At 40.2% G+C, this 26,525-nt stretch overlaps 2 protein-coding genes and 1 pseudogene across 28 annotated transcripts in view; 2 read left to right on the forward strand and 1 right to left on the reverse strand.

Annotated features, from left to right (window-relative positions):
- LOC112643367 (zinc finger protein 420-like) overlaps nt 1-26,525 on the reverse strand; it is a 642,213-nt gene that overhangs the window by 344,341 nt on the left and 271,347 nt on the right. The window contains exons 9-10 of one of the 26 annotated variants that reach the window (XM_049108149.1): nt 9,997-10,145; nt 8,394-8,834 (exon numbers count right to left, since the gene is read on the reverse strand). The exons of 23 other annotated variants lie outside the window; for them this stretch is intronic. In XM_049108149.1, coding sequence (XP_048964106.1) covers nt 8,826-8,834; nt 9,997-10,145 — 158 coding nt within the window. In that variant the 3' untranslated portion in view covers nt 8,394-8,825. Of the gene's footprint in view, nt 1-8,393; nt 8,835-9,996; nt 10,146-24,307; nt 24,484-26,525 lie in introns of those variants that run through there. 2 more of the 26 variants (XM_049108137.1, XM_025421368.3) reach the window with 2 other exon arrangements.
- Nucleotides 1-26,525, forward strand: part of LOC112643408 (zinc finger protein 736-like) — a 255,589-nt gene that overhangs the window by 167,182 nt on the left and 61,882 nt on the right. Inside the window, exon 6 of one of the 2 annotated variants that reach the window (XM_049108374.1) lies at nt 5,810-6,344. The exons of the other annotated variant lie outside the window; for it this stretch is intronic. Within the exon in view, the coding sequence (XP_048964331.1) occupies nt 5,810-6,119 (310 nt within the window). The 3' untranslated portion in view covers nt 6,120-6,344. Of the gene's footprint in view, nt 1-5,809; nt 6,345-26,525 lie in introns of those variants that run through there. 2 annotated transcript variants of the gene reach the window in all.
- On the forward strand, nt 6,382-8,408 carry LOC112643392 (zinc finger protein 708-like; annotated as a pseudogene).

Raw genomic sequence — 26,525 nt, forward strand, 5'->3', positions numbered from 1 at the left:
CTCAGCTAAGGCTTAACCGACTGAGCCACCCAAGCGCCCTTATGTTGTTCTTTATGATATTTCTTGTTGATGAGTGGTGAACATCTCTGCACTAAATCCTATTTGTTTCCCAATTCTCAGCCATTTTCTTGTAATGAGGCATGATTCCACTATTTCCAGGACCTGATCTGCCTGGGTTAGAAGTACAAGATCTGTCATCAACTACATGTAAATTCATATGCTTCTGCACAGTTTAGGTGTTTCTTCACACATCTCCCTTGCAAAGTTCACTATAGAAGTTTAAGGTAGACCTTCATGAGTACTTGGATTTGTCTACGTGGTTGACGAAAGCCCCACAGGAACAGTGCAGAAGTGAATGTTATAAGTCACCCAATTCTTCTGCATTGTATCCTGCCAATGATAACCTTGATAAATATCTCCTGATGTAATCTGCTTTCTAAAAAGTTCCAGGGAATCCCTGGGTGGCGCAGCGGTTTGGCGCCTGCCGTAGGCCCAGGGCGCGATCCTGGAGACCCGGGATCGAATCCCACATCGGGCTCCCAGTGCATGGAGCCTGCTTCTCCCTCTGCCTGTGTCTCTGCCTCTCTCTCTCTCTCTCTCTCTCTGTGACTATCATAAATAAATAAATTAAAAAATAAAATAAAATAAAATAAAATAAAAAGTTCCAAAGGCTTTATTTGTTTTACAGAGAGGGTGTACGTGGATGGGGTGGGAGGGAGAGGGAGGGAATCTCAAGTAGACTTCATGCTGAGCACTGAGTCCAGAGTCTGTTGAGGAACCTGAACCCACAACCCCTGAGATCATGACATGAGCCAAAATCAAGAGTCAGACACTGAACTGACTGAGCCACGCAGGCAACCCACATTGAATAGATTTTATCCCAGATCCTGTGTCCGGCTAATGAGTGTTTGATGAGGTGGTGCACATCTGGGAAAATTAGTCAGGAGACATGCTGGGGTCAGACTGAGTGATGGATATTGTTGGGAAACGATTCTATAGGTTTAAGTTACTCTGTATGTTAAGGATAGAGGCACTGAAAGTGTTTATCCTTAATTTGCTTTCCGCTGCTGTGCGAATATTAAAATGCTTTGAAATATAATGATAATATCTTACCCTTAGATGGAGGACAGATTTGTTAACTGTAGAAGCCAACGGATGTCATCTTCTATGGCTAAGGTTCAGGAAGATAAGCTCTCCGCTTTCAAGATACTGGGGTTCCCTATGCTCAGGGTCTCATAGATGCGACACAAACCCACTGCATATGCAGCATCTACATGTGTGAAATGGGGATTTGGAGCTGGCAAGTGAAATTAGCGTGATCAAGATGTTTGTGGTGTTTTATGAACCCTAAGATCCTTGGACTTGAATCTGAGAGTCCTCTGTCTTCGGCTAGCATTGGAAAATTGTTACAGGCAAGCTTGTTCCACTATAGAATATGTGGAACATGGAATTTTTATACTTCTTGGGATTATCCATGGGTTTATTTGAAATGAAGTGATGGGCTTCTGGGTGGCTCAGTCACTGAGCCTCTGCCTCAGCTCAGGTTGGAATCTCAGGTTCTGGGATCGATCCCCCTCAGGGAGCCTGCTTCTCCCTCAGCCTTTCTCTCTGCCTCTCTCTGTGTGTCTCTCATGAATAAATAAACAAAATCTTAAAAAATAAAAACATGAAATTGATATTTATGCGTCTGTTTCTGCTTTTTATTTGTTTGTTCACTTTTTTTTTAGCCTGCACCTATAAGTGAAATCATATGTTATTTGCTTTTATTTGCCTGACTTATCAGCACAGTACTTTCTAGGTCTATTTACATTGTCCAGCACAATACCTCCTTGGTCTCTTTTCATTGTCATCAATGGCTAGAAACCGCAAAAATGGCAGAAACAGACCCACTCCAAAAACAAAACAGAACTGCTGCTTTCTGGAGTGGAATGGAGAGGGATGATGGGTCAACTGGGTAAAGGGGAATGGAAGGTATAGGCTTTCAGTTATAGAATCGATAAATCATGAGGCTAAAGGATATACCACAGGCGATATGGTCAGTGGTATTGTAATCTGGTTCTATGGTGCTAGGTACTGGCTACACTTGCATGGAAAAACATTTATGTTGCAAATGGATGTCAAAAGAAAGCCAGAGTAGCAACACCTATATCAAACAAGCTAGTGTATTTTGTTCTGGTACGATGTTTATCCTGCTTTGGTACCAGGGTAATGCTGGGCCTCATAGGATGATGTTGAATATGTTCTGTCCATTCCACTATTTGTAAGATTTTGATGGATTGTCATTAATTATTATTTTAATGTTCGGTAGAACTGACCAGCAAAGGTATGTGGTCCTGGGCTTTTCTGTGCTGGGAATGTTTTTATTCTACATTCAACTTTCATTCTTGTTATTGGTCTGTGAGGATCTACTTGTTGGGTTTAAGATATATATTTCAGTCTTGGTAGTTTTATATATAGGGGAATTATCTGTGATTTTTCTAAGTTACCTGATGTGTTTGTATATAATTGTTCATACAATCTGTTATCACACTATGTATTTCTGTAGTTATCGGATGTGTTTTCTGTCCCATTTCTTGTTTTAATTTTTGAGACTTCTCTCCTTTTTTCTTAGTTAATGTAGTTAAATTTTTGATTATTTTTTGGAAAATCTGGGCATTGATGTCAATGTTAAGTTACTGTTTATTATGGTCCCTACCTCTAATTTTTCTTTGTTAGTTTCTTTCTCTACTTGATCACAGGTAAGTTTCTTCTTTTTCTAGTTCCTTGTCTTGTAACGTTCAGAAGAAAAGTTGGGGGTGTCTAGGTGGCTCACTCGGTTTCGCATCTGACTCTTAATCTCAGCTTAGGTCTCGATCTCAGGGTCTTGGGTTCAGGACCCAGTTAGCCAGTTAGGCTTCATGTTAGGTATGGAACCTACTATAATAAAGAAATGAATAAATAAAAGAAAAAAGTTGAAACTGCAAATTAATTCAGGCATTTATATTATTAAAAAAATTGACAATGCAATGTGTCGTAGAAAAAATTACTAGAAATAAACAATACAAATGATTACCAACAAAACAACAAAAAAATAAAGATTGTGTAGGGTTTTTTATGGATGTCATCTCTAAAGAGATAAACTTGACTTTTCTTTTCCCATTTGGATTTATGTTTCCCATTTATGTTTTTTTGTTTTTTGTTTTGTTTTGTTTTGTTTTCCCATTCAGACTGAATATCCAGTACTGTGTTGAATAGAAGTGAAATCCCTTTGTTATGATCATACAGAAGAAGCTTACAGTTTTTTTTTGCTATTGAATATATTAGATTTCAGGTTTTCATATCTATATGGCCTTTATTAAGTTGAGGTGGTTTGCTTCTATTCCTACTTTCTTGAGTGTTTTTAATAGTGAAACATTGTCCAATATGCTCTTATTCTTGTTCTGCAGCAGTATGATTGCCATTTTTGATCTTCATTCTGTTAATGTGGAGCCTTTAACTTATAGTTTTCCATATGTTGAAACACCCTTGAATTCCAGGAAGAATTGCCTTTAATTGTGTTATAGAACGTTTTTTTGATTCAGTGTGCTAATTTGCTTTTTTTATTGTGGACTTTATATAACTGCGCCTCACAGGTAGTACTTTGTAATCTTCTTTACTTGTACAGTCTTCCTTTGCCTTTGACAACCTGGTAACACTTGAGTCACAGAGACTATTTTGATAATTTCCCTTCTCTTCACTCCCTGAAAATGTTGGAAGAGATTTGAAATACTTTTCCATGGGACTCCTGGGTTGCTCAGCGGTTACGCCTCTTCCTTAGGCTCAGGGTGTGATCCCAGAGTCTCTCGATCGAGTCCCACATCAGGCTTTGTGCATGGAGCCTGCTTCTCCCTCTGCCTGTGTCTCTGCCTATCTATCTGTGTGTCTCTCATGAACAAATGAATAAAATCTTTAAAGAAAGAAAAAAGAAGTACTTTTACATTAAATCTCTGAATTATCCAGTGAATTCATATGGAATAAAACTTTTCTTTGTTGGGAAGTTTTTGCTTGTTTGTTAGTTTTTAAAGATTGTATTTATTCATAGGACACAGAGAGAGAGAGGCAGAGACACAGGCAGAAGGAGAAGCAGGCTCCATGCAGAGAACCTGACATGGGACTCAATAGCGGGTCTCCAGGATCGCACCCTGGTCTGCAGGCGGCGCTAAATCGCTGCGCCACCGGGGCTGCCCCTGCGCCACCGGAGCTGCCCTGTTTGGAAGTTTTAAATTACTTTTTCAATCTACTTAGTAGTTGTAGATCAATTGTGACTTTTAAAATATTTCTTCAGGAAATATTTATTGGAATCCTGAAATCTAGGTAGCTAACATCTTTTTTGAAATTTATACACATTTTTGGTATCTCTTTCTTGGCATATAGTTATCCATTGTCACTTTTTATTATTTGTGTTTTTATGGTATCAGTTAATACTGTCTGCTGTCACTCATTTCTGATTTTAATTGGCCTTTTTTTTTTCATTCTTACTTGATTTTTTTAAAAGTCTGTCAATTTTGTTGATCTTTCCTGAAAACCAACTCTTCCTGTTGTTGATAATTTCCCCCCCCCCCGCCCTTTTTTTTTTTTTTTTTTTTAGTTTTTATTTATTCATGAGAGGCAGACAGAGAGAGACAGAGAGGTAGAGACACAGGCCGAGGGCGAAGCAGGCTGCATTCCATGCAGGGTGCCAGATGTGGGACTCGATCTGGGTCCTGGACCACACCCTGGGCTGAAGGCAGCGCTAAACCACTGAGCCACGCATGGTGCCCGATATTTTCCTATTTTTGCTGTTTCCTCTTTTTTTTTTTTTTTGATAGTCACACAGAGAGAGAGAGAGAGAGAGGCAGAGACAGAGGCAGAGGGAGAAGCAGGCTCCATGCACCGGGAGCCCGACATGGGATTCGATCCTGGGTCTCCAGGATCGCGCCCTGGGCCAAAGGCAGGCACCAAACCGCTGCGCCACCCAGGGATCCCTCCTCTTTTGTCCTTTTCTGTTAATCTTTAAATTTCCTCCCTTTTGCAAACTTTGCACTCTTGGTACTTTCCTGATTTTTTGAGATATAAGAAAGTGATTTATAATATAGCATGACAAAACTACAGCTATCTATGAGGCTATGTGGTCAGTACATTCTGTGTAAGTTTATGTGTCCATTGAGGAACAAAGTCCTGATGATCCTTCCAAGCCATCTTGCTGATGTTCTCTGACTGATTTTCAGGTTATCTATTAGTGGTTGTCAGCATATTCATCTGAGAGTAGTAAGCGGAATAATTTTACTTTTCTCTTTCTTGATATCTTTCAGCCATATCTTCTCGTGACACCCAGAGCTTGCTGTCAAAACCAAGCGTCGAAGCATCTTTCCAAAGAGTGTCAATGGGTAGATTAAAAAATAATGCCATTGAGAATTTACACTTCATGACAGACTGGGACAATGATGGAGAGAGTGAATGGCATCAAGGCATCATGAAGGACACAACCATACTGAGATATCTGTGCATAATAAGAATCTCCCTGCCCAAAATGGTGAAGGATATAGAACATTTTCAGTAACCTCCCTTTTTAAGTTTGCTACTTCCACAAAGCAGTGTGTTTCTGAAAACAAAAGCTCAAATCAAATGTTCAAACTTATATATTTAGGGAAAGACGACAGTTTGGAAAATCTGCGAAGTTACCAATCCATGCTGAAAATAATTATTTGAACCCTTGTGAAAAAAGAATTGGATTGACTATTCAGTCAAATATTTCTAAAAATCAGAGATTTGAAAATGAAGAACAAAGTGCTAAACAGGATCCATTTGAGAGGTGTTTCACTAAGGAGTCGACCCTACAAAATTACCAGAGCCTGTTCAATGGAGACAGAGTTGCTCAATGCAGTGAATCTGAGAAAACATTTAACCAGGGCTCCAATGTTAGTCGATGTGTGAGGACTCAGCTTCTAGGGAACCATCATGAGGGTAGTAAATGTGGGGAAGTCTTTTATCAAAACTCTAACCTTAGGCCGCCGCCAACGCTGAGACCAAGATGGCCGAGAGACACGCCGCCTTCCTCAAGGATGCCTGGGCCAAAGAGCCGGTGCTGGTCGAGTCCTTCACCATCGGGGGCCTCGCTGTGATTCTGCCCATCGTCAGTCCCTTCACCAAATATGCCACCATGAACAACCAGGCCACACCCTACAACTATCCAGTGACCCTCCGAGATGATGGGACATGCCCGACGTGCCCAGCCACCCCAGGACCCCCAGGGCCCCAGTCTGGAGTGGCTGAAGAAATTGTGAGCACCTCTGGTGACATGGAGGTGGCCCCTTCCCTGTAGTCAATAAAATGCATAGAGTGACCCCCACCCACCAAAAAAAAAAACCAAAACTCTAACCTTAGTACACAAAGTAGTATGAATACAGGAGAGAATCCTAAAAATGAATGTGAGAGTGCTCTTAACCAGTCCTCCAATGTTGATGATCAACAGAGAATTCATGTGGGAAAAAACCCATTCAGGTGTAATCAACCTGGGAACATGTTTTGTCAAGCACCAAGGCTAAGTACACATAAGACAGTTCATAGTGGAGAGAATAGTGACATTTGTAAGGAATGTGGCAAAGATTTTGACTTGAACTCAGTACTACCTCAATGTCATGGAATGCGTACTGGGGAGAAACTGTACAAATGTGAAAAATGTGGTGAAACCTTTAAGGTCTCCTTATCCCTAAATAGACATAGGCTAATGCATACTGGAGACAAACTTTACAAATGTGAAGAATGTGGCAAGGCCTTTACAAGGACTCAAACCTTACTCAACATCACATAATTCATATTGGCAAGAAACAACACAAATGTGAGGAATGTGGCAAGACCTTTAAGACGTGTTCATATCTTACTCAACATCACAAAATTCTCACTGGAGAGAAAACTTACAAATGTAGGGAATGTGGCAAGGCCTTTTACACTCATTCAGGTCTTATTCAGCATCACAGAATTCATACTGGAGAGAAACCACACAAATGTAAAAAATGTGGCACGGCCTTTACACAGCCCTGGAACTTTATTCAACATCAAAGAATTCATACTGACAAACCTCACGAATGTGAGGAATGTGATAAGACCTATCAGAGGCGTTCACATCTTCCTGTACATCACAGAATTCACACTGGAGAGAAACCTTACAAATGTACAGAATGTGGCAAGGCCTTTAGACATGGCTCTACCCTTACTCAGCATCATAGAATTCACACAGGAGAGAAACCTTACAAATGTAAAGAATGTGGCAGGGCCTTCACACATCACTGGAGCCTTACTCAACATCACAGAATTCATACTGGCAAGATACCTCACAAATGTGAGGAATGTGACAAGACCTTACTAGTCATTCATCTCTTACTAAACATCCAGAATTCACACTGGAGAGAAACCTTACAAATGTAAAGAATGTGGCAAGGCCTTTAACACTCATGCAAGTTGTATTCAACATCACAGAATTCATACTGGAGAGAAACCTTTCAAATGTGAGGAATGTGGCAAGGCCTTTAACCAGAACTCAAGTCTTACTCGACATCATAGACTTCATACTGGAGAGAAGCCTTACCAAAGTAAAGAATGTGGTCGAGCCTTTACCCAGCACTCACACCTTACTAGTCATCACAGAATTCACACTAGAGAAAAACCTTAACAAATGTAAAGAATGTGGTGAGGCCTTTAATCACTGTTGAGCCTTTATTCATTATCAAAGAAGTCCCACTAGAGCAAGGCTTCAAAGTTTTAGGATTGTGAAGGAATGTTTAAGTTCTTTTAAGCAACAAGAAACTTGACTTGAATGGAAAATGATCAATATTCTTTTCTTTTAGAGCAATTTATCCCTACCTTAAGACAGAATGTCCTACATCTAAAACTTTATACAACGAAATTATATAAAATATTCCTTGATTTTGCAATGATAAATGAGAAACTTAAAAATTCTCCAATGTCACTGTGGAGGCTGAGTAAATGAGGCCATTCCACCTTAACTTTAGCATTAGCCCAAGTACAGCAATGTCAGGCCCCTGTGAATAAGAGCTGAACTTTACCTTACTTCAGTTTTGGAAAAAACAGCTTACAGCTTAACGCCTTAGAAAGTCCCATATCAGAATGAGAACAGAGCTTAATGCCCTTGAAAGCCCCATATCAGAATGTAAACAGAACTTGAGAAATTCCTCCATCCCTTCTGGAGGACGCCTAGACCAGCCCATAAAACTAAGCTGGAACCACCTCGGGGTCCAAGTCCCTGCCTCACTGTTTCGGGTACACTTGGACCCAAGCTCAAGCTTGTAAATAAACCCTCATGTGTTTGTATCAGTCTCGGCTCCTTGGTCGTTTCTCAGATTCGTAATCTAGGGCACAACACTAACAAGGAATGCAAGGATTTTTATGTTCTTTTATTGTTGTTGTCAAACTGTGAGAGCAAAATAACTCATGGAATGTAACAATAAGAGCTAAATAATCACAGCATTAATGGAAAAGATTAGTTTCACAGAACCACTTTTTCCCCTCATTCTATCTCCTCTTGATGTTGATCAAACTGTACCATTGGCCATTTAGTTTTGTTTTGTTTTTTAAAGCCATATGCTTGTGTGGAGACACAGTTATCTAGTGTCCAATAAAGGAATGGGGAAGAGAAAAGTGAAAGAACAATGGAAACCCCTTCTTGGTCTGGAGGAGCAGAGTTGTAACGTAGAAGGTTCCCTTTCTAGTAGACACCTCCTGTCTGGTGCTGGAACCCATCAGTTGTATCTTTCTCCTCCGTTTCCAGCTGTGGAAGTGTGTGTCTTTTTCCTTTATCAGATGCCCATCAATCATGTAACCTGTTGCATTGACAAACCTTATTGTTCACAATAGTTTTTCATTAGTTTATTACATGCAGTATATGCTTCTTCATCTTTAAGTGCACTACAAAGCAATCCTGCCCCATCACCTTGGAATTAATATGATCATTGTTCTCAGTCTTGACTTCTATCTTTATTTTTTATTATTATTTTTTTATTTTTATTTTTTTTATTTATTTATGATAGTCACAGAGAGAGAGAGAGAGGCAGAGACAAAGGCAGAGGGAGAAGCAGGCTCCATGCACCGGGAGCCTGATGTGGGATTCGATCCCGGGTCTCCAGGATCACGCCCTGGGCCAAAGGCAGGCGCCAAACCGCTGCGCCACCCAGGGATCCCTATTTTTTATTATTTTTTTTATTGGATGCCAACATATAGCATTAACACCCAGTGCTCATCCCATGAAGTGCTCCCCTCAGTGCCTGTCCCCTAGTCACCCCTCAGTTTTGACTCATTTGGGTTTTCCTTCGGCCATTGAGAGTGCCAGCATCTCCTAGCTACCTCTTCTCAGAGGTACCTGGTCCCCAACGACAGTACACAAGTAGCACCAAGAGTGTCAGTAGAAGCAACTCTGAGAGGATTTGTAAGTACTGCTCAACTCTTACTCCACATTAGGTAATTCATATCAGAGAAATGAAATACGTGTAAAGAATGTGGCAAGACCTTTCAACAACAGAAAACCGAGATTCCTGATCAGAAAATATATAGTGGAGAGGATTTTACAAATACGAAAGATTTGGCAAGCCCACTAACCAGTACTCAAGCCTTACCATCTTAGGAAAATCATTACAAGATCATTACATCTAGATAAACCTCTAGACTTACTCAGCATCATAGCTATCATACAGAAGAGAAACCATAAAGTGTAAAAGTTGCAGTTCCTTTAACTGGAATTCAGTCCTGAATCAGTATCCCAAAATGCATACTAGATTCAAAACCTACAAAAAGATGAATGAGGAAAGACCTTGTTTTTCTATATAGACTTTAGAAAACATCAGAGATTACAGAAAGGAAAGTAAGTTGAAAGACATAAATATTTAGAAATGTACTTATTGAACATCAAATGTCAATAAATGTCACAAATCAATACAAAGCAGTATATCAGTTACCCTTTTTAGACAGTACTCTATATCAAATACTTACAAGTAGGGCAGTCCCGGTGGAATAGCGGTTTAGCGTAGCCTGCAGCCTGGGGTGTGATCCTGGAGATCCGGTATTGAGTTCCACGTCAGGCTTCCTGCATGGAGCCTGCTTCTTCCTCTGCCTGGGTCTCTGCCTCTTGCTCGCTCTCTCTGATTAAATAAATAAATAAATCTTTTTCAAAAAATACTTACAAGGAATAATACAAAGTTAAACATGAAAATGATGTATTATGCTTCAAAAGATACAAGGGATGGATTTTTGCAAAGGTATCACTTCAATGTGCTTGTTTTACACCGACCGTATGTGAGATTGGTGACTAGTCATATTAATGCATTTTTTTTTTTTTTAGAAAATTCACGGATGCCTAGTTGGTATATGAAATTATATGGCTGACTGTTGCTGCATCAAAGATGAGATGCCCTTCTTCCTTAGGTGGGGCTCATGCAGACCTCATTTCCCATTGAAATGAACAACAACATGATTTAGAATATATGAAGAAGATCTAAATGGAGATGCTGTTCATGGTTATAACATTAAGTTACCATGAAATAAGTTTTCAGAATATCATTCTCCATTCATTAAAACTAAAAAACTTTGTGGATAGTTTAAATAAAATGGTTTCCTAGTTGGTCTTTAAGCAAAAAGAGGTGGCAGTCCTGGAAAATACTGATCAATCTTGATAATAGCAATGGTTATAAGTTGAATTCTCAACATCAGGTGATGTGGTTCCAATGAGGAAATCAGCACAGATTTCACAAAGAGAAAAGATAAGTCTTCCCTATGATGGCATACAACTGCTCATTCATATTTCTTAAGAGTTCTCTCAAGCCTGAAAAAGTTTTATATGGAAATTAAGCAGTTAACAAGTTAAAATCAACTGTTAAAAGAGGTCTTTCTTTAAGCCTCTAGGTAACCGGAAAGTAAAAACCTGTAGTCAATACATAACAGATAGGGAGAAAATAATGGAAGTATACACCCACAGAAAATCACCAAATCACAAAGATAAATAGCAAATGAAGTAGACAGCAAATATTTCTGAAACAGACAGGAAATAATGAAAAGAATGACAACAGTAACTCCATACCTTAATCAGTGCTTACTTTAAATATAAAGGGACTAAATTCTCCAATTAAACGGTATAGACTGGCTGAATGGAAAGAAATAGAAGACCCAAGTAGATTTCCCTTCAGCCTTAAGAACACACTCAGACAGAAAGTGCAGTGTGAAAAAAGATACACCATGCAAATAGAAACCAGATGAAATCAGGATGGGTATGCTTACATCAATCAAAGTAGACTTTAAGTCAAGGACTAGTAAGACACTGCTCAGGTCATTATAAAATAAAGGGGTTACATCGTGCAGTGTTTTTAATTATGGTGCATTTGGGAAAAAATGATTTCCCCCATTCCAGTTTTGGTAGGACTCAAATAGTATGTTTAAAACTCATATAATACTTAACCCTATGAAAAATAACATACTTTCCCATAAATTTTGGTGGTGTTTTTCCAGGTACATCAATTAAAGCTTATGTAATGTTTATGAACATGTGTATCTCCTGTGTCCCCTAAATGGCTAGTCAATATTCAAATACCTACTTCTGTGCTTTGAGGTTGGGAAAAAGAGAACACTAAATGACAATTTGAGGAGTTACTGCTTCCAGATTTTGATGTGTGTGGAAAAATATTGTTGCAATGATAATCTTGGTAATTACTGTAAGAAGTAGTCAATGGTTTATTGAAACCAACTAGTATGGGCTAATCAATCTTTTCCCCACAGTAGTCAGTTTTCTAATCTCTGGCTATTATACATTGCAGATTTTCACATGTAATTTAATTTACATTGTTCTCTGCTATTTAAAGTCTCCAAATAACTGATTTGTCCTTTCAGGTACGTTATCATAATACCCCTTCATAAAATAAAATGAAGGAGTTAATTCGACAAAAGGATGTCATCTTTAGAATACTTATGTACTCAACATAAAAGTACCCAAATATATAAGCAACAATGAACAGACAAGAACAGAAAAAGAGACAGCAATACAAGAGCAGGGGACTTCAATTGTGCACCTTCAATATGGGACAAGATAATCAATAAGGAAGTACCAGACTTCAATGATATTTAGCAGACTGACTTATAACATTCCACCAACAGCAAGAAACACATTCTTCTCACATGCACAAGGAACATTCCCCAATATAGATTTTTATATTGGGCCACAAAACAAGTCTTAATAAATTTGATTGAAATCGTATCAGGCATCTTTTCCTACAACAGTGCCATGAAAGTGGAAGTCAGGTACAAGTACAAAACTAGAAAAATTATAAACATGTGGAAAATAGAGACCATGCAATAGCATTACTCCTAATAGCCAGGACCTGGAAATAACTTGTGTCTCTTGTCAGTGAGTAGATAATCTGGTGTATATATTCAATATATGTTGGCTATAATTAACAATATATAATAGTTAAATTGTACACTTTTAAACTTATATAATGTCATGTCAGTAGTAGGTGAAGAAAATTGGAAAAAGTAAGCAGATTATTGATTAGATATGAGAATAAGAAGATGAGAGTGGTCATAGCTAATGAGTGTGAAGTTTCTTAGGAGGTAATGAAATGTTCTAGAATTGACAATTGTTTGCTTATACCTACATGTGACTTGGTTAAGAAGCTATCAATTGTACACGTTAGGTGGATAAATTATGTGGCATGTAAGTTATACCAAATAAAGCTGTTTAAAAGGAACCCCAAATACGATATTCCTACAAAAGATCTCGTATTAATGGCAAATATGAACAACTGCATACATTCAGGTATTAATTAAACACACATATGTGCATACATGCACACAGAAGATTTCAACTGGAATTTGGCATTTGACTTTCTCTTTTAATTTTTGTGATAATACAGAAAAACAATTTTTCAGAGAAGCACATGGAAAGGAAGTTCTGTCAAACTAAACATAATATATACTCGGACACCTGGGTGGCTGCGTGGTTGAGTGTCTGCCCTCGGATCCGTTGTGATCTGGAGTCCCAGGACCAAGTCCCACACTTGGCTCCCCTTGAGGAGCCTGCTTTTCCCTCTGCTTGTGTCTCTGCCTCTCTCTGTGTGTCTCTCATGAATAAATAAATAAAATCTTTTTTAAAAAAATAAAGGAAGATAAAACATATAGTAATTAATATCAATTAAGTTCAGTAGGTTGATTTTGAGTGGAAAAAATGTATGGACACTAAATCTAAAGTAGGTTTCTCCAAAGAATCAATTGAATGGATATGCACACATCTATGCATATTTTTATTTTTATTTTATTTTATTTTATTTTTTTGCATATTTTTAATCTATATTTGCATAGACCCAGAGATTATATATAGGCTTACTACATATAGAAATAGATGTCTCTCTTTCTATAGGTCTCTACATAGATAGTGGGAAAAATTTCCTGTAATGAATTAGCTAATATGATTGTGAGAGCTGGCAAGTCTGGAGTCTGCAAAGAAGGCCAGCAGGCTAGAGACCCAAGGCAGTGCAGATGGTGAAGCTTGAGATTCTGAAGACAGTCATAGGTGAGTAGGAAAAAGCACCTCTGAAATATATAGGTAATCGCTTCTTGGCTTTTTGGCTAATATCAAGTGTGAAATATACAGGTAATTATTATGTTCTCTAAATGGACTGTCTAGTAAATGGTATGGTCTTTTGGGGTAAAACTTTAATATAAGCTAAATGGAAAAATGCAAATAGCTTCTAAAAAGAGTTACACAAAATCTTTTAAGTTAGAATATGTGACTACATGTATGAGAATATACAGCATTTTCAAGCATGCACTAGTACAGAAGATAGAAAATAAGAATTATGGTAGGATGTTTAACAATGTTGCTTCATAATGTCATCAAGGACCATATTCACAATATATGCCACTGAAAGAATAATGAGCAGTGCCACTTTAGGTTGAGGTACAAGGCATGAAGACAAGTAGTGATATGAGACAAGGGAGGCGGTAACAATGAGCGCACAGGGATAAATGAAATGCAGAGTCTGGGAGCTTGGGGTAACACAGCCACAAGGGAAGAGAAGACAGGACCCATGTTAGTTCTTAGGGCTTCTGTAACAAATTATTACAACTGGGTGCTAAAGAACCCAAAAAATTATTGTGTCACACTTCTGGAGGCACTTAGTCATCTGAAGCCAAGCTGTTGGCAGGGCCACCTTTTGTCTCAAGAATTGAGTCTTGCTTTCTAACTTCGGGGAACTATAGCTATCCTTGATCTTCTTTGGCTTGAGACACATCGTTGTCCCTTCATCACATAGCATTGTGTCTAAACTTCCCTCTTGGGATGCCTGGGTGGCTGAGTGGTTGAGCCCCTGCCTTTAGCCCAGGGAGTGATCCTGGAGTCCCAGGATTGAGTCCCACATCAGGCTCCCTGCTTCTCTCTCTCTGCCCCTCTCTGTCTCTGTCTGTCTGTCTGTCTGTCCTCTCTCTCTGTGTGTCTCTCAGAATAAATAAATAAAATGTTTTTTAAAATAATAATAAACAAACTTCCCTCTTCTCAATAGGACAAGAGGAATTTAATTGGGGTTTACCTGAATCCAGTATGACATATACACTTAATTACATCTGCAAAGATCCTATTGCCCAAAATAGGTTACAGTTACAGGCAATGAGGATTAGGACTTGAACATCATTGAGACATGTTCTGTAACTTGGAACACGGCTAAAAGCACTAGGTTATTAAATGTCACTGAGGGGTTAAAGTGCACTACAGATTTTAAGGTTGGGTGGGTGTATGCAGGGACATTAAGGGTATGAGGCCTATGTGTTGAGGGAATGAGAAGGTAAAGGAAATCATGAGAAAGAAGGGGATAGTGGATGACAAATTAATGGGCAAAGGGAGTTCAAAGGCAAGGTTGGGTAAAAGACATATGCAACTTTATTGCCTGTGATGGGTCAAAGAACATATGGATGGAAGGGGGATAGTTACTTGTGAATGCAGTCCTGGGAGTGTTCAGTGTTGCAACAAGAGATGATGGATGGGGAGAACAGATGATACCTGGGGAACAGAGTGTATGTGGGTGGAGGGGGATCATCAGAGCTGGGAGAAGAGTGGGCGTCAGTAGGCCAAAGGGTCCATGAGAAAGTCAGGGAGTGTAGGGTTGTGGGTAATGAGAGTAGGGTCATGAGGAAACTAAGGACTCTGTTAAATGATGGGTCAGATATTGATAATGGACATAAGAGACACGATAAATGGGCTAAAATCATTGGAATTGGGTGGGAAAGGGACAAATGGCATTGGAGGAGGAGGAAAGAATGGAGGTTCTTGGGACAATGGAAGGAAGAGAGCTCTAGAATCAGGCAAGAAGGGTTTATTGGTATAGAGGTCTGAAACACACTTCATGGATTTAGAAGAGCAATGAAGACTAGGAGAGTCCTTTGCAGACAAAGAGCTTTCACGGAAATGTAAAGGTCACAGAGGTGAAGACCTTAAGGTCACAATGGGAGATAAAGAGGAAGGAGGAGAGGGATGGAGCTGGGGGTGGTAGAAATTGTAGGGGTACATTTGGAGGTCACTATTCATTCTCCTACTCATTAATTGTCTTATTTGTACTTGGTTCAAAATTGTCAAGTTTGTAATTCCAGCCATGGGGCAATAACCTTACTTATATAAAATGCCTAGTAGTTCCTTCAGTTGAATTGGCAGTAAAGGACCACGGATATAATTTTGAGTAAACAGGGAGACTCAACATCGTCTGTCTCCCTTGAGGATACCACGCACAAGTTGTGACCATGGAGGAGATCAGGTGGAAACCAATACCTTCAATGCCTCAGGAAACTTTGATTTAAGCTTCTAGCGCCCTAAACGGAAAGCCCAGTTAAGCTCAATGAAATTCAGACTTTAAAAACAGAATTCTGTTTTTAGGACCTCCTAAATACTTACAATTGGTAAGATAGCTTTAGCAAACATACACGTAGGCATATCATCAATTGTATAATGAGAAATATCTAAATAAAGTTTAAAAATGCCCATGAATTACCCCCAGTCAGTAATAGTTTGACCTTCAGACATACAGGTTGTGAGGTTGGGGTGGGGCTTCTGTTCTGCAATTTCAGAGTATAAAACACATAGACACTAAAATATTTTGTACTGGGTTCAACATAAATACGTAATGGTTGGTTTACATAAATATTGTCCTATCACACTCATTGTCAGTGACATTGCATTCCTTAACCAATGCTGCATGAAACTGGCATTTTCACATCAGTAGAAGTGGATCGGAGCGGCGGAATATAAAACATATTCCACAGTGATTGTAAGCACAACACCCTCGTGCAAACACTCTTCCTTCTACGGTTACAAAATTGAATGTATCTGCCTCCTGTTACACACATCATGAAATATAGATCTTTGATTTGTACACATGTGACTTAACTGGGCGGCTCTGGGGAAGGAGATTGTTGTACCATCATGACTTACATTCTTACACCGAATACACAATTTCTAAATGATTCCTCAAAAACAAAACAAACGGGACGCCTGGGTGGCTCAGTGCTTGAGCATCTGTCTTCGGCCCAGGGCATAATCCTGGGGTTCCGGGATCAAGTCCCACATCAGGCTCCTTTCGGGGAGCCTGCTTCTCCCTCTGCCTATGTCTCTGCCTCTCTGTGTGTGTCTCTCATGAATAAATAAATAGAATCTTCTTTTTTTTTAAAAGCGAAACTAGAGAAAAAAATGAAAGAATTTGTACATCATTTCATCTTTTTTTAAGATTTTTTGTTTGTTTGTTTGTTTGATAGAGCGCAAGCATGTGAAGGAGCAGAGAGAGGGAGAAGCAGGCTCCATGCAAGGAGCACAATGTGGGTCTCGATCCTGGGTCTCAGGATCACGCCCTGGGCTGAGGGTGGCGCTAAACCGCTGGGCCACAGGGGCTGCCCTGTTTGTATTTTCTTAACAGGATTGAAAAATGACTGTGTAAGTATATGCCTGTTTTCCTATAGTCTGTCCACTCTCGTTAGCAATATATATTCATTTTAATTCTTCCACATTGGGGTTACCTTGTATTTTCCTGAAACTTGGTTATTCTAGCAGATAGGAAGTGTCATCTCCCTGTAGTTTCTCTGCTTTCCAGGAGGAGTGGTTCAAGAGAATGTGATATAGCTATATCCCTCTCTATCTACTATAATGTAATATTGTTTACAATATAGAAATATATCAGAATATATTATGTGTCATACGTACTATATAACGTCTATAATATCTATATCTATCTATCTATAGATATCCGTATCCAAAATTCAGCCTTTAAAAAAATGACAGGCTTCCATTTGGGACAAAGTAGGTGAGCCTTGAGGATGTTATACAATAACAATAAGCGACACAAAATGGCAAATACTGTATTATCTCAATAATACCTGGAATCTGCGTTGAACTCATAAGAATAGAGTACAGTTGGGATGCCCGTGTGGCTCAGCAGTTGAGTGTCTGCCTTTGCTCAGGATTGATCCTGGGGTCCAGGATCAAGTCCCACACTGGGCTCCTTCCAAGGAGCCTGCTTCTACCTTTGTCTCTGCCTCTCTGTCTCTCATGAATAAATAAAATATGTTTTAAAAAGGATAGAATACAATTGTGATGGTCAGGAGATGACTGAGGACAAAATAGGAGATGTTGGTCAAATGGTACAAAATTTCAGGTATACAGGATGTACAGATTCTGGAAATCTGGAGACTACACATAATTCTATGTCTATTATATTGGGAATTTGCTGAAAGAATATATCTTAGGAGTTCTCAACACAAATTTATTAAAAATATCTAATAAAGTATCCTAACTATAGGAGATCAGAAGAATATTAATCAGCTGCATTGTTTTTTAATCAGGTCATTATGTATAGATATTTATATTTTGTAAATTGAGTAACTACTGAATCTCCAGGAATGGAAAATAGGAATCTAGATGAAAGGGTCATGAAGCACAGGATTTAATGTTAAACACAGAAAAGAAGGGCAGCCCGGGTGGCCCAGCGGTTTAGCACTGCCTCGGCCCGGGGTGTGATCCTGGAGACCTGGGATTGAGTCTCACTTCAGGTTCCCTGCATGGAGCCTACTTCTCCCTCTGCCTGTGTGTCTGCCTCTCTCTCTCTTTCTCTCTCTCTCTCTCTCTCTCTCTCTCAGTGTATGCTGAGTGAATAAATAAAATCTTTCAAAAAATTAGTTAACAAGTTAACAAGTTAATATATATATATATTAACAAGTTAATATATATATATATATATATATATATATATATATATATATATAGCAAATGAAATTACTAAGATCTATAGTCCTTTGCTCCCATTTATCATATTGTGGGTTTGGAGAATTGTGAGCACCAGCCCTGAAGAGATGAAAGGAAGAGCCACTCAGAATCTGATCTCCTCTAATCTGTCCTGGGAAGGGAAGAGATCCCAGAACTTAGGCCAGACCTGGACACAGCCTCAGAAGGGGTAGTTCTGGGTGGGCTAGGGAGGGATCTGGCGGTAGACTCTGATATCTCTGGCTCTATCATTCCTAAGCCTATGCAAAGAAATTCACCACACAGAGTTCATATTATTTTAGTCTGGTCTAGTCTCTTTTATTTCTATTTTATAAAATAAAAGAAAAAGCAACTTAACATAAACAGAGTTTTCTGGGACGCGTATATTAGAAAGCTTTCCTTAAGAAGAATGTCAAATAAATGCTGCTGCCATGCTAATAAAAAAGTCTTTGGTCCATGGATAACCCATCAGGGATGACACCAGAACTCACAGGATAACACAGACGGGGAACTGGCCCAACTGAAGCAAAGTTCCCTGTGTACCATGTCTTCCACACAATGACTCCACATTCCTGAATTCAGCAATGTACCCACTTGCTCTAACCTGAATTTTCTGGATGTTCTTTTTTGTTCGTTTTTTTTTTTTTAGATTTTTTTTTTTTAAAGAATTTATTTATTTATTCATAGACAGAGAGAGAGAGAGAGACATAGGGAGAGGGAGAAGCAGGCTCCATGCAGGGAGCCCGATGTGGGACTTGATCTGCTCATGTAGAATCTGGCACAGGATATTGGAGCAGCCAATGGAAACTATGGCTGTGACTTAAAGCTTCACACACCTGGAATCTGGGGACTGATGGTGATGGCCTAGAAGACATCCAAGGGGCCAGAGTTGCCGATGGACACACCTCTGGACACAGTGAAACTAGAAAAGAGGGATGCCTCTCTGGCTCAGTGGTTGAGCATCTGCCTTTGGGTCAGGTTGTGATCCCAAGATCCTGGAAACGAGTCTCGCATCGGGCTTCCTGCATGGAGCTTGCTTTTACCTCTGTCTGTGTCCCTTGTGAATAAATAAATTCTCTCTGTTTGTGTCTCTCATGAATAAATAAATAAAATCTTTTATTTTATTTATTTATTTTTTTTTTAAATTTATTTATGATAGTCACACGGAGAGAGAGAGAGAGGCAGAGAGACACAGGCAGAGGGAGAAGCAGGCTCCAAGCACCGGGAGCCCGATGTGGGATTCGATCCCGGGTCTCCAGGATCGCGACCTGGGCCAAAGGCAGGCGCCAAACCGCTGCGCCACCCAGGGATCCCCCAAATAAAATCTTTTAAACAAAAACAGAATCTAGAAAAAAAGTCTCTGTCCAAACCATAGAGAAATCGTTTCAAACCAAAGGCTCCCAAGGTATCTCAGGTTCCACTTCAAAGTTATGACCAGGGGATCCTTCGGTGGCTTGGCAGTTTAGCACCTGCTTTCGGCTCAGGGTGTGATCCTGGAGTCCTGATATTATGCCCCCTATCAGGCTACCTGCATGGAACATGCTATTCCCTCTGCCTATCTCTTTGCCTCCCACTTTCTGCATCTTTCATGAATAAATAAATAACCTCTTTTAAAAAAGAAGAAGAAAAGAATCCCTACCAATGTGAATAGTGTGGCAAGGCCTTTATCCAGATCTCAGGCGTTATTCGACATCACATCACAGGATTCATTCATGAGAAAATCTTAACCAATGTAAACAATATACGATGGCCACTAATCATTGTTCAGTACTTACTCATCACAGAATCATAATGCAGAAAACCTTAAAATGTTTTAAATTTGAGAACTTTTTTTAAAATTTTTTTTGTATTTATTTATGATAGTCACACAGAGAGAGAGAGGCAGAGGCACAGGCAGAGGGAGAAGCAGGCTCCATGCACCGGGAGCCCGACGTGGGATTCGATCCCCGGTGTCGAGGATTGCGCCCTGGGCCAAAGGCAGGCGCCAAACCGCTGCGCCACCCAGGGATCCCAAATTTGAGAACATTTTTAAGGACTGGTCACCCCTTAGTCCATATTAGAGAATACATATTGGAGAATAACCTTAAAAGTTTTAGAATGTAGAAAGGCCTTACAGCAATGCTAACTAACACTGACTCCTGTTTAGAGAACGTATACTGGCGAGGATTTTTCCTGAGGTTCTGGAAACTGCATGTAAATCATTGGATGTAAAGAAATCATCATAACAGTTCATGTATAGACAAGCTTAGTGTTGAGCTCTATCGGCCAATGTAAAGATTACCAAAGGAATTTCAACTGGAAGCCAGGAAGATTTGTGAGGTTGCCTGTACTTGCCCTTACTCTATCTGAAGATCCTTCAAGACCAATAGCTAGAAATATGCTCAACTGGCTACCATTAGACCTCAGAAACTGCCTTAACATTTGGTCTAATTACTAACCATTCCCATTTAGTAACGTTAATTCTATCAATGGGCTAACTTAAAAATACACCTGCATCGTCGCCTCTTCTTCTTTCAAATTTATTCAAGTTACTTAACAAATAGTGTTTTATTCACTCATGGGATAGAGTTTAGGGATTCATCAGTTGCATCTAACTCCCAGCACTCATTACATCTAGTGCCCTCCTTAAGGTTCATCACCTAGTTTACCCCATTCCCCTGTTGAAATGAGTTTGATTAAACTGACCTATTGTTAGGAGCAAAATACTGGATCAATGGCATGAAACAATCTACCAGGTCAACTTCTAACATGTGAGACTCTTGAAGTTTCAGATGGGGGAATTGCAGGAGTGCAGGACAGTCTCTATGCTGCCCCACCACCACCTCCTGAATGTGCCACATTGGCCTTGTGAGGATTTTGAGTTGAGGGTACTTGGGATCCTGCAGGCTTGAGAGAACCTTTACTCTGTCCTTTAAACACACAGTAGATTCTAAATTGGGGGGTGAGGTCTTTCCCAGAATAAGAGTTATTAACAGAGTTTATCTCAGTGACCCATCTCCAAGGCAGGACAAAGATGTCATTACCAAATACGTGCCCTTCTTATTGCCGTGTGAAATGTTTTCCTTTCCTCTGAAGCTCCAGGCCCCCAGTCCTTTTTCCTTAGTTCAGCATGACATTGGCTCCTCATCTTGCCTGACAGTCTTTGGAATTTCCACATCTATGGAATTCCTGTATGGATTCCTGTGGATTCCCTGTATGTACACCTATTAAGTTTGTCTCCTTTTAATCTGTCTGACGTCAATTTCATTCCTACTCCAGCTGGAAGGATCTTTGAAGGGACAAGAATTCTTGTTCTCAGACAGAGGATTTGATTAATGCCTCATTTCCAGATATCCTATAGAAAGCATAAAAAGATGGTGGAGCAGTAGGAGGTACATGTCCAGGAGTTGATATTGTTGAGCTCACTTTTTGCCACTATTTCAGAAGGTCCCTTTTTGTTTCCTGCATAGATATTATCTTGTGTTTGCTTTAAATTTTCTAAGTAGCAGTCAAAATATGTAACCCATTCAGTTTGTTTAGTTGAATAGATCGCTCTCTCTTGAGGAGCATATGTAAGTACACAAATTAAGTCTTTCAGGCAGTCCTCATTTAGGCCACTTGAGCAGTAAATCACCCTTCAGTAGAATTTTCTATTTTTTTTTTAAGATTGTATTTATTTATTCATGAGAGACACACAGAGAGAGGCAGAGACACAGGCAGAGGGAGAAGCAGGCCCCATGCAGGGAGCCCGATGTGGGACTCGATCTCGGGACTCCAGGATCATGCCCTGGGCTGAAGGCAGGTGCTAAACCACTGAGCCATTCAGGGATCCCAGAATTTTCTATTTATTTAGACACTTGCAAATAGGTAATCCATATGTGTTAACATGACTCCCACCGGATGGTTGGAAGGTGCATCTCCATCCCTTTTCTCCCTATAGTGAAGGTTTATTTTCCATCCTAGTGGATTGAAAGGTGCAGCACCTAAGGGAGTTTAGCTGGAAATGAGTGTGCTAATTAGAGTGATCTTACCCCTTCAAGCGTCCCTCTGGAGATGGCTGATTGTATTTTATGTTTTGTGTTTTTCTGGAGTTAGCCTGGCTAAATTCAAAGTGCTGAGAATGCTAAGTGGCTGATTCTTCTATGTTTTCCCTGATGGACCAGCTGAATTATTTGTGTTGAATTCATTGTTTTTGTTTTTTTTAATATTTTAAAGCCTGTGTTTTTATTTTTTTGAGAGAGAGGCTGTGTGCATAAGCAGGGGTGTGGAGGGGCAGAGCGAGAAGGAGAGAGAGAATCCAAAGCAGGTTGCAAGTCCTGTGCAGAGCTTGATGTGGGGCTCAATCTCACAACCTTGAGATCGTGATCTGAGCTAAAATCAAGAGTCAGACACTCAACATGCTGAGCTACTGAGGCACCCTTTGAATCCACTTTTATTTCATTTTTGAGATTTTATTTATTTATTTGACAGAGCAAATGATAGTGAGAGAGCATGCCCAAGCAGGAGGAGCGGCAGGATAGAGGGAAAGGGAGAGGGAGAAGCAGTCTCCTCGTGGAGCAGGGAGCCTGGTGTGGGGCTTGACCCCAGGACCCTTGGATCACGACTTGGCCAAAGGCAGACACTTAACTGAATGAGGCACTCAGGCACTCCCCCCCCCCCCTTTTTTTTTTTTGGCACTCCCTATTTTTATTTTATTTATTTATTTATTTATTTTTTTTTAATTTTATTTATTTATGATAGTCACACAGAGAGTGAGAGAGAGAGAGAGAGGCAGAGACACAGGCAGAGGGAGAAGCAGGCTCCATGCACCGGGAGCCCGACGTGGGATTCGATCCCGGGTCTCCAGGATCACGCCCTGGGCCAAAGGCAGGCGCCAAACCGCTGCGCCACTCAGGGATCCCTTTTTAGACAAGACTTTTATTTTTAAATTTTTATTTATTTATGATAGTCACAGAGAGAGAGAGAGAGAGACTCCCTATTTTTAATAACAAATATTGTACAGGTTGGGGAGTTGTACACTTCAGGCCAATGCCATCCACACGATTGATTATAATATTAATTCATCATTCTTCTATGTTCAAGACCAAAGCATAGGGAAGCCCTGGTGGCTCAGTGGTTTAGCGCTGCCTTCAATCCCGGGTGTAATCCTGGAGTCCAGGGATGGAGTCCCATGTCGGGCTTCCTGCATGGAGCCTGTTTCTCCCTCTGCCTCTTTCTCTCTGTCTCTCATGAATAAATAAATAAAATCTTTATTGGAAAAAAAAAAAAAACAACCAAAGCACATAAATGCTACTGTAGGGCTCAGAGGCAAAATATACTTCTCCTGTATATTTTTTAAAAGATTTTATTTATTGGGCAGCCCAGGTGGCGCAGCAGTTTAGCGCCACCTTCAGGCCAGGGCCTGATCCTGGAGACCCAGAATCAAGTCCCATGTCAGGCTGCCTGCATGGAGCCTGCTTCTCCCCCTGCCTGTGTTCTGCCTCTCTCTCTGTCTATCATGAATAAATAAATAACAAATCTTAAAAAAAAAAAGATTTTATTTATTCATGAGAGACACACAGAGAGAGGCAATGATATAGGCAGAGGGAGAAACAGGCTCCTCACAGGGAGCATGATTCAGGAATTGATCCCAAGACCCTGGGATCACCACCAGAGCCAAGGCAGATGCTCCACCGTGTGCCACCCAGGTGTCCCCCCTCCTGAGTATTTGAGGAAATGTTTCCTTTCAAGAAAATCTGAGAAATATAATAATCCTCCCTTGCTGACGCTAAAGCAAAAGGACCTCATTCATTCTTTCATGCAGTGATTTACTGGTTCCTACTGATTTCCAGATTAGATCTCTATAGTAAATTATCTTACTTTCAGGTACCCCTGAAAGTAACACCTGAGATCCATGTTTGTGTTGTGTTCTTAATTAAGCAAGAATAATAAATTTGATGATATGAAATTGGAAGTGTCAAAGGCTTTCTTTAGTGAACTATCTTAGAGGTTTTATTAGGTATATCTGGTAGTTACATCTGTAGGGTAGTGCCGATAACCACTTACCTCTTGAGCCTAGTCTCCATGTTCCTTATCTGGTACAGCTGGGCCTGAGGACAATATGACCTGTAGTGTGCATTTTTTCATCTGAACTGACAAGATCAATGCTGGTTTCATTAGATCAATGTTGTGTTGATCATGCCAGGGAGCACAAATTTCTGTGCCCTTCAGGATCCTTCTAGCTGGATTGAGAAACCCATTGAACAGAGACAGATTAACAGGACAAGATAAAATTAAATTTCATAGGTGTAGGGAACGCTCACAGACACGGAAATTGCAAAATTGGGCAAAATGAGGTTCATATCCTGAAGTTAGGAGGAGGGCCTGAGACTTTGAAGTGGAGAAATGCACTAAACAGGGCAAGAAGAATAACAGCAGATGTTGCCCTGCCACACAGATGGATGACTCAAATGAAATTTGTCCCTAGTAGTAACATTTATTCTGTGAAAGATGGCCAGTTAAGATTATTCTACACAGGGATCCCTGGGTGGCACAGCAGTTTAGGGCCTGCCTTTGGCCCAGGGTGCGATCCTGGAGACCCAGGATCGAATCCCACGTCGGGCTCCCGGTGCATGGAGCCTGCTTCTCCCTCTGCCTATGTCTCTGCCTCCCTCTCTCTCTCACTGTGTGCCTATCATAAATAAATAAAATTAAATTAAAATTAAAAAAAAAAGATTATTCTACACAGGGACGCCTGGGTAGCTCAGATGCTTGAGCGTCTGCCTCTGGCTCAGGGTGTGATCAAAGGTCCTAGGATCAAGTCGCACATCGGGCTCTCCAGGGGGAGCCTGCTTCTCCCTCTGGCTAGGTCTTTGCCTCTCTGTGTGTGTCTCAGGAATGAACGGATAAATCTTTATTTTTTTTAAGATTTTTTATTTACTTATGCATGAGAGACATATAGAGAGAGGCAGAGACACAGGCAGAGGGAGAAGCAGGCTCCATGCAGGGAGTCTGACGTGGGACTCGATCCCGGGTCTCCAGGATCCCACCCTGGGCCAAAGGCAGTGCTAAACTGCTGAGCCACTGGGGGCTGCCCTGAATAAATCTTAAAAAAAAAAAAAAAAAAAAAAAAGATTTTTCTACATTATGAGGGGAGGGACAAAAACTTCTCTTTGCCCTATAGGGTGTCAAGTGCCTTTAGCCCAAAAGAATGTTCATACCAACTGTCCTATCTTGAGGCAGCCTACCTTTGGCCCTTAGAGAACGTTGCTTTAAGGTAGTAGTCTCTGTATACAGATATGTATGTCATGTTAGATAAACTCTATATCAGATGACCTTGGTGAAAACCTAGTTCTTTCCATTTATTGGGTGTTTGGCAAAAAAAATCTTTTTTTTTTTTTTTTAAGATTTTATTTATTTATTCATGAGAGAGAGAGAGAGAGAGGCAGGGACACAGGCAGAGGCAGAAGCAGGCTCTCTGCAGGAGCTTACATGGGACTCGATCCCAGACACCAGGATTAGGCCCTGAGTCAAAGGCAGATGCTCAACCACTGAGCCACCCAGGCGTCCCGGGCAAAAAACTCTTATGAAAAGGAAAAATGATATGTTTGGTCTCATCAATTATTTTGGTGTTTATTATTTGTACTAACTTATATAAAGTGTTATAATGCTATCTAGTGACTAGCAAATGTTTAAAAAGCATTGCTGGGGTACCTGGTGGCTCAGTCTATTAACAATCTGACTTCAACTTAGGTCATGATCTCAGGGTTCCGGGATGGAGCCACCCCACCCCAGACCCTGCCACTGGGCTCCATGCTCAGCAGGGAATCTGCTTCTCCCTCTCCCTCTGCTCCTCCCCCTGCTCAGGCTGTCTCTCTTTCTCAAACAAATAAAATCTTTTAAAAAGTAAAGTAAAAAAAAAAAAGTAAAGTAAAAATAAAAAGGATTGTTGTTGCCATTCTTGGTATGCTAGTAGAGCCTTTAAATTGATTGAGGGATGCCTGGGTGGCTCAGTGGTTGAGCGTCTACCTTTGGCTCAGGGCATGATCCAGGGTCTGAGGATCGAGTCCCACATCAGGCTCTCTGCATGGAGCCTGCTTCTCCCTCTGCCTATGTCTCTGTCTCTCATTCTCTGTGCCTCTCATGAATAAATAAATAAAATCTTTTGAAAAATTGATAAGTAAATAGATTGATATATTTATATATTTACTTATTTATTGATGACTGAGAGAGAGAGAGAGAGCTTGAGGGAGGAAGAGGGGCCGTGGATAGTATCTCCAGCAGA

Source organism: Canis lupus, chromosome 1 (assembly GCF_003254725.2).
Source record: "Canis lupus dingo isolate Sandy chromosome 1, ASM325472v2, whole genome shotgun sequence".
Classification (NCBI taxonomy): domain Eukaryota; kingdom Metazoa; phylum Chordata; class Mammalia; order Carnivora; family Canidae; genus Canis; species Canis lupus.